This window comes from Notolabrus celidotus, chromosome 23, assembly GCF_009762535.1.
Source record: "Notolabrus celidotus isolate fNotCel1 chromosome 23, fNotCel1.pri, whole genome shotgun sequence".
Lineage (NCBI taxonomy): Eukaryota > Metazoa > Chordata > Actinopteri > Labriformes > Labridae > Notolabrus > Notolabrus celidotus.
In genome coordinates, this window is record NC_048294.1 from 25,035,008 (window position 1) to 25,041,950 (window position 6,943).

General features: G+C 40.2%; 1 protein-coding gene across 1 annotated transcript; it reads right to left on the reverse strand.

Moving 5' to 3' along the window:
- Window positions 1-2,971: 2,971 nt before the first annotated feature.
- On the reverse strand, window positions 2,972-4,242 carry LOC117807821 (chromosome partition protein Smc-like). Its single transcript, XM_034677223.1, has 2 exons — window positions 3,779-4,242; window positions 2,972-3,442 (listed from the first exon to the last, which is right to left on the reverse strand). The coding sequence occupies exons 1-2, from the start codon at window positions 4,240-4,242 to the stop codon at window positions 3,064-3,066; spliced, it is 843 nt and encodes a 280-aa protein (XP_034533114.1). The 3' UTR covers window positions 2,972-3,063.
- Between the last annotated feature and the right edge of the window lie 2,701 nt (window positions 4,243-6,943).

A 6,943-nucleotide genomic window follows, 5' to 3' on the forward strand; every position in this document is an offset into this window, starting at 1 on the left:
CCAAAACACCGGTCGATCTCTGCCACGGCTTTTTGAGTTCAAAAGGATTTCAAAGCCGCATTGAAACTGTTGTAGCATATTCTCGAACAAAATGACAGTCTGGTCTGATGGTCCGAGGCTCAGCTTTACTTGATTCAATACACAGCTTTTAAACACTTTCCGATGTACGTCATACATTCTCTGCTCTGTGATGGTCTCCATGAACACCAATTCAATATTTGGCACATCTTGGTCCATTTTAGGCAATGTCCTGGTCCATTGACAACATTGATTAATATTTCTTGAGAGCATCTTGTGGCTCCCTTCCCAGCACCACACACACACACTCAGGTTCCTGGTAATGGCCAACAAGATATTTATCTTTTCACAACACATGTTATGTTCCATTTTGGAGTGAGAACTACTGGGAAGTTCTAACATTTCTAACTCGCATAGACATTATGCAGCTGCTACCATCACTGCATGAGGTTGAGTGTCTCAGGTTGTGGCCTTATATGGATCTGATCCCAACAATATATTGATTCTTCCAATAAACCGTCTTTGCTACTCGCGCTTATCTCCTCTCACGTGTTGATTCAGTGAATCCATCTATGATGAAATATAGCACCATCTAAAACAGCGCCAGCTGAGTCTCTTCATGCTAACAGGCTAACTGTTGTGTTGCTCATAATGATACCTGCCTGTCCGTCTGCTTCTATGGTGTCATCTGTGATGAATGGCATTCCTCTTTGTTTTACTGCCCTCTACTGGTCTAGTGGTGTAGTGCATTTACTTTTTTATTCTCCATACGTCACTGGCCTGATTTGCACAATCTACCCGGGACTTCAGCCCGCGGTTGAACCACAGACAACAATGGGGGCACACGAACTTTTTAGTTCAGGGGAAAGTAGTTCTTGGTTGAAATGCACCATATGAGTGTTTTATACTTTGTATTTGTTTTTAATTTAGATCACATTTAAGGATTTTTTCTCACCATCTGTTGCCAGTATCAAAGGAGACGTATTAGTTATTCCTTAAAGGTTCAGTAAACTGAGCAGAGAACTGAGTAAAAGCAAAGATAAGCACTCTAAACATGAAGACTGCACAGCTTTGTCTGACTAATCGGGATATTCATGGTAAAGGAGATCGAAGCAGACACAAGTGTCTCCGTTTATCTCACTTTCTATTTCTCGCTCTCTCATGTGCTGACACATTAAACTTGGTCTGCCAGAGCAGAACGCTCTGATCCGGTTGGATTTAACACAGAGGTGCTGTGCTGGCAGCAGCTGCATCCACACATCTGAATGTCAGCTAAAAAGAAATAAATAGCCCTAAAATAAGACCGCTGTGTGAAACCGGGGAGGAATTCTTTGCAGGGAATCACATGATTCCCCCCTAAGTGATTAACACATGGTGGAAAAGTGATGATGTTGCTTTAAATACACATCCAACAGTGCAGAACTCCAGGTAACTTTTAGTCAGGTGTCTCCTGTGAACTGTGAAGTCGTTCTGGGTGTCACAGCTTCCTGTGCCGTATGATTGGTCGGTCTTGGAACAGCAGAATGCTCCCCAATAGCTCCTAAATTCAAATGAGGGTTTTATGAGTCGTGATCAAGAGCTCATTGGCATCATGTTCAGTCAATAGAGCCTTCTCTTCAGAGCAGAGCTTTGGCTTATGTGCCGACCCTTGCAAATTGACCTGGAGATTTATACAGCTATTTTCTAAAGGTCTCCATTCGTGGGCCTACAGTCAGGAAGGCAAATTAGTGTTTCAATGGATTTCACTTTCAATTTGAAAGCCGAGTGGTTTGAACATGGCCTTGGCTGAGGGGAGGCCATGGGTAATGAACTCCTTTGTATTCAGCCACTTAGAGGATCAAATGCTTGAGGCTGTGAAGACATTCAGTCGCGCAAGAGACGATTTCCTTCAGCTGCCATAGGTGGTGAATCCTATGGGTTTATTCACCCTCTCTCTCTGGAGACCACACACTGTGGGGCTCTGGTGAGCTGACACTTGAGTCAGTCATTTGCATTTTGATGTAACAACAGCTGTAAATCAAACCTGTGAGCTTTGGTCCACACAGTCACACTCAAGTCTGCACCAGGGTTAGTGAGGGTGGGAGAGTATGGACATGGTGGTTGAATCTCTTCTACTCGTGTCAAGAAACATAACACATGAACAGTTTGATGTGCAGCTAAAGGAGGTAGAACTAATGCAGGTGCGCTTCGCAAACAGAACCTACAGTGTGAAGGTTGGGCATGCTGCTTTGTTGTAACATTGCACCTTTCACTTTAAACCTCTCGCTTAAACATCTCTTGCAGTCTGCAGCATATTTGTCTGTGCTGTCCTCACAGCTTTGCAGCAGTCACGTATCTTTGTGGTACAGTGTTTGTTGGTAGCCGTAGCCTAAAGGCATGTTAGCTTGCGTTCATCCAAGTCCAGATGTACTGAGATAACCTGGTTTTTGAAGGGTTAGAGTATTTACATTAGAGCAATGACCCCCTTTTTGGAAGTGTAAATATTCTAATATTTGAAAAGTAGAACAATACACAAACTTTGCTACTGCATCATATGTAAGGGATAATGTATGGTTAGCAGGTTGTTATGGGAAAAGGTCCCAACCGGAAAATCAGTAAGACAGCCGGGTAATAAGTTCATATTTATATTTGTATTTATATTTTTACATTTATTACTATGTCTTCCCTTAATTGTATGTTCTTTTTTTTGGCTTAATGCAGGACCTGAGAAACAGAATTTTGTTCCATATTATGCGACAGCTTGACAATAATAACAATGTTTATGACAATAAAAAAACCTTGAATCTTGAATCCTTGAATCTTGAAAATATTACTTGGCAGCCCAACATTATTATCACACTTAACATCAATGCAGTATAAAGCTTTTACATGTGTATAGAAGTTTTTCTTGAAAAAATGAAACAAGAGGACTGTGTGTGATTCATTGCTTTTTTAGTCAATATTTTCTGCCCTCAGCTGAAGTATGATTTGCTGTTCATTAGTAAAGAGCTGCTGGAGCTTGTTTTTCTCCTATTCCAAAAACTTGTTCTCCACTTGTAGCTCTGATTATTCCTGTAACGCTTTGTTAAGGAGCAGGCTCAGCTTGGACTTTTCTTTCTCTAAGTTGTCCAGGAGCAGGCTCAGCTTGGACTTTTCTTTCTCTAAGTTGTCCAGGAGCAGACTCAGCTTGGACTTTTCTTTCTCTAAGTCGTCCAGGAGCAGGCTCAGCTTGGACTTTTCTTTCTCTAAGTCGTCCAGGAGCAGGCTCAGCTTGGACTTTTCTTTCTCTGTGTCATCCAGGAGCAGACTCAGCTTGGACTTTTCTTTCTCTGTGTCATCCAGGAGCAGGCTCAGCTTGGACTTTTCTAGCTCTAAGTCCTCCAGGAGCAGGCTCAGCTTGGACTTTTCTTTCTCTGTGTCATCCAGGAGCAGGCTCAGCTTGGACTTTTCTTTCTCTAAGTCCTCCAGGAGCAGGCTCAGCTTGGACTTTTCTAGCTCTAAGTCCTCCAGGAGCAGACTCAGCTTGGACTTTTCTAGCTCTAAGTCCTCCAGGAGCAGATTCAGCTTGGACTTTTCTTTCTCTGTGTCATCCAGGAGCAGACTCAGCTTGGACTTTTCTTTCTCTAAGTCCTCCAGGTGCAGACTCAGCTTGGACTTTTCTTTCTCTGTGTCATCCAGGAGCAGGCTCAGCTTGGACTTTTCTTTCTCTGTGTCATCCAGGAGCAGGCTCAGCTTGGACTTTTCTTTCTCTGTGTCATCCAGGAGCAGGCTCAGCTTGGACTTTTCTTTCTCTGTGTCATCCAGGAGCAGGCTCAGCTTGGACTTTTCTTTCTCTGTGTCATCCAGGAGCAGACTCAGCTTGGACTTTTCTTTCTCTGTGTCATCCAGGAGCAGGCTCAGCTTGGACTTTTCTTTCTCTAAGTCGTCCAGGAGCAGGCTCAGCTTGGACTTTTCTTTCTCTAAGTCCTCCAGGAGCAGACTCAGCTTGGACTTTTCTTTCTCTAAGTCCTCCAGGAGCAGACTCAGCTTGGACTTTTCTTTCTCTAAGTCCTCCAGGAGCAGGCTCAGCTTGGACTTTTCTAGCTCTAAGTCCTCCAGGAGCAGGCTCAGCTTGGACTTTTCTAGCTCTAAGTCCTCCAGGAGCAGACTCAGCTTGGACTTTTCTTTCTCTGTGTCATCCAGGAGCAGGCTCAGCTTGGACTTTTCTAGCTCTAAGTCCTCCAGTAGCAGACTCAGCTTGGACATTTCTTTCTCTGTGTCATCCAGGAGCAGGCTCAGCTTGGACTTTTCTTTCTCTAAGTCGTCCAGGAGCAGGCTCACAGAGGTGTGAAGCTGCTTTGTCTGATTGGTTTCTTTTTGTAACCGGGCAAATTCAATGCTCAAAGTTACAGTGACAATGCTCAAAATCAAAAGCATCACCAGTCTCTGTATGATGTGGTTCTGAATGTCTTTCTTTTCTTTCCCATCTTGAACTGGACTTATTGGAGCCATTTCCTCCTCTAAGTTTTCAGATGAGAAACTGAAAACAAGAAAAAACAGAAGAATAGCAATAAAGCCACAGTTCTCACAGACCATAAAGTTGTTACATTTACAATGGATATGGACTTCATCTGACATAACTCAATCAGGACTGCTGGAAGACTATAAAACAACAATTCTGAAAATTAAACTTGAAAGTAAAAATGTTCACTGACATACAGATGTATTTAAAAAGGGTTAATGACAGTGTTTGGATTTTTTTCCTGTCAGTAGAAGATTCTGAATTACTTAAAACCCTCTGTAGGCACTTGCCCATTGGTCATTCGCAATATTCGCCTGTTGTGTTTTGGTGTTTTTTCTAAGCTTGGGGCATGATATTAAAGACAGTGGAGTTTTTTGGGTCAATTTACAAAATTTTGACATATATGATTTGGTAAGTGTAATGTCCTCCAGTGTACTCATTTTACTAACGTTTGTGCTCTTAAGCCAAAAATGGCAGCCATTGAAACCCATTCAAACCACGTTTTTGATCCTGGAATTACTACATCAGAAAAAAATGTTCTGAGTTACTCATTGTTGTGAACCAAACCACAGGGACCTAAAATTTCGATTTTTACCATTGAACACCAGATGGCGCCATTTTCTTAGTTTTCATCCCTTTGCCAAATTAATGCTACTCTCCCTTTGTCCACTAGGGGCACAAATCCTGCTCTAGAGTACCAAAGGGCAAATGGGTTCAGACTTCTTTGAGTTCACTGCATACCTTGAGATGTCTGGAAGTGGTGTATGTGTGCGTTTAGTGAAATTATTTTGTGTGTGTGGGAATATCTGTAGGCAAAATTGGAGTAATGAATTCCTTATGGGAAAAATGCCCTGATTAAATCCCCACCTAAAAGCATAAAACACTCAAAGTTTGAATGCCATTATTCTGCAGGAAAAAATCCTCTTTTTTTCAAAACAGCTTTGACATTGTAGGTTTGCCTTCAAAATCTACGATGTTCAGGGTTTTCAGCTGAATGAACCACTTTTCATGTTTCCACTGTGGGCCAAACTTCATGTAGGTTTTGATTATCATTGTTTTGGCTCTTTTTGGGAATTTATAGTTTTACATTTTGGAGCCTTCCATGCAATTTTGAAATTAGATTCAACCAAGGAAGGTCTCTGTGTGTTGATATTGATCCTCAAGATTGATGTATGTATATGTGCATGGTGACAGTAATGTGTGTGTGTGTGTAGGGGGGGTCAAATTATAGCCAAAAACCTATAGAGAAAGCTCATTCGCTTTTCATGGGTTTTTTCATAACATCAGTCACAGACTGGCATATGAAGGGTTAAACTTTTGAAAATAAAATTTGTTTCAATTGATAGTGATGAATGACTTTCATTGAAAGATTTTTTTTCAAAATTTGAAAAAATATATTATTGTATGGCATATTTATAACAGTTTAGACTGCCCACTTTTGGTCAATTTGAGACCAGAATCGTGACTTTTTGATAAAAAACATGACTTTGCAAAATAAATAATGCAGTCATTTAATTAGTGTTGTTGTGAGTCATCAACATATGTTACAATGTGTTGACCCCCCAAAAAATTCCAATTTTCATTGTATTATGCGGGATATAATCAATTTTTAGCGTTTTTTCATCCCCTAAATTCCCCTCTCTGGCACTGTAACACGTGGTAACTAAAGGGTTAATTATAATATTAGTGAATATTCAGTATGTATCATTAATTCTGAAGTTAATTAAAAGATTTAAAAAAAAATGGGAACGATCCATCAATATATGACATATTTATATCAGTTTAAAGCAATGCCCATTTTTGGTCGCCTTTAGGCCTTCAACGTGACTTTTTTTAAACATATGACATTACATGAAAAATAATGCAGTCATAAAAAAAAGTGTTGTCGTAAGTCATCAACATATGTCAAAATGTGTTGACTCCAATTTTTTTTTTCCAGTTTTCATTATATTATGCAGGAGCCAATCCATTTTTAGTGTTTTTTCATCCCCTAAATTCCCCTCTCTGGCACTGTAACACGTGGTAACTAAAGGGTTAATTATAACATTAGTGAATATTCAGTATGTCACATTAATACTGAAGTTAATTAAAATATAAAAAAAAAATGGAATGATCCATCAATATATGACATATTTATATCAGTTTAAAGCAATACCCATTTTTGGTCGCCTTAAGGCCTTCAACGTGACTTTTTTAAACATATGACATTACATGAAAAATAATGCAGTCATAAAAAAAGTGTTGTTGTAAGTCATCAACATATGTCAAAATGTGTTAGAAAAACAAAATAAATACAGGAGAGTCTGGAGCCCCCAAAAGGGAGTGCTAGAAAGCATTCAAAGTTATCATTAGCTACAAACCAACATTAGAAAGGGACAACTTAACATCTAAGGCTCTCTCTTTACTCCTTACCTCAGGTGGATATCCTTTAGGTCTGTCTTGATG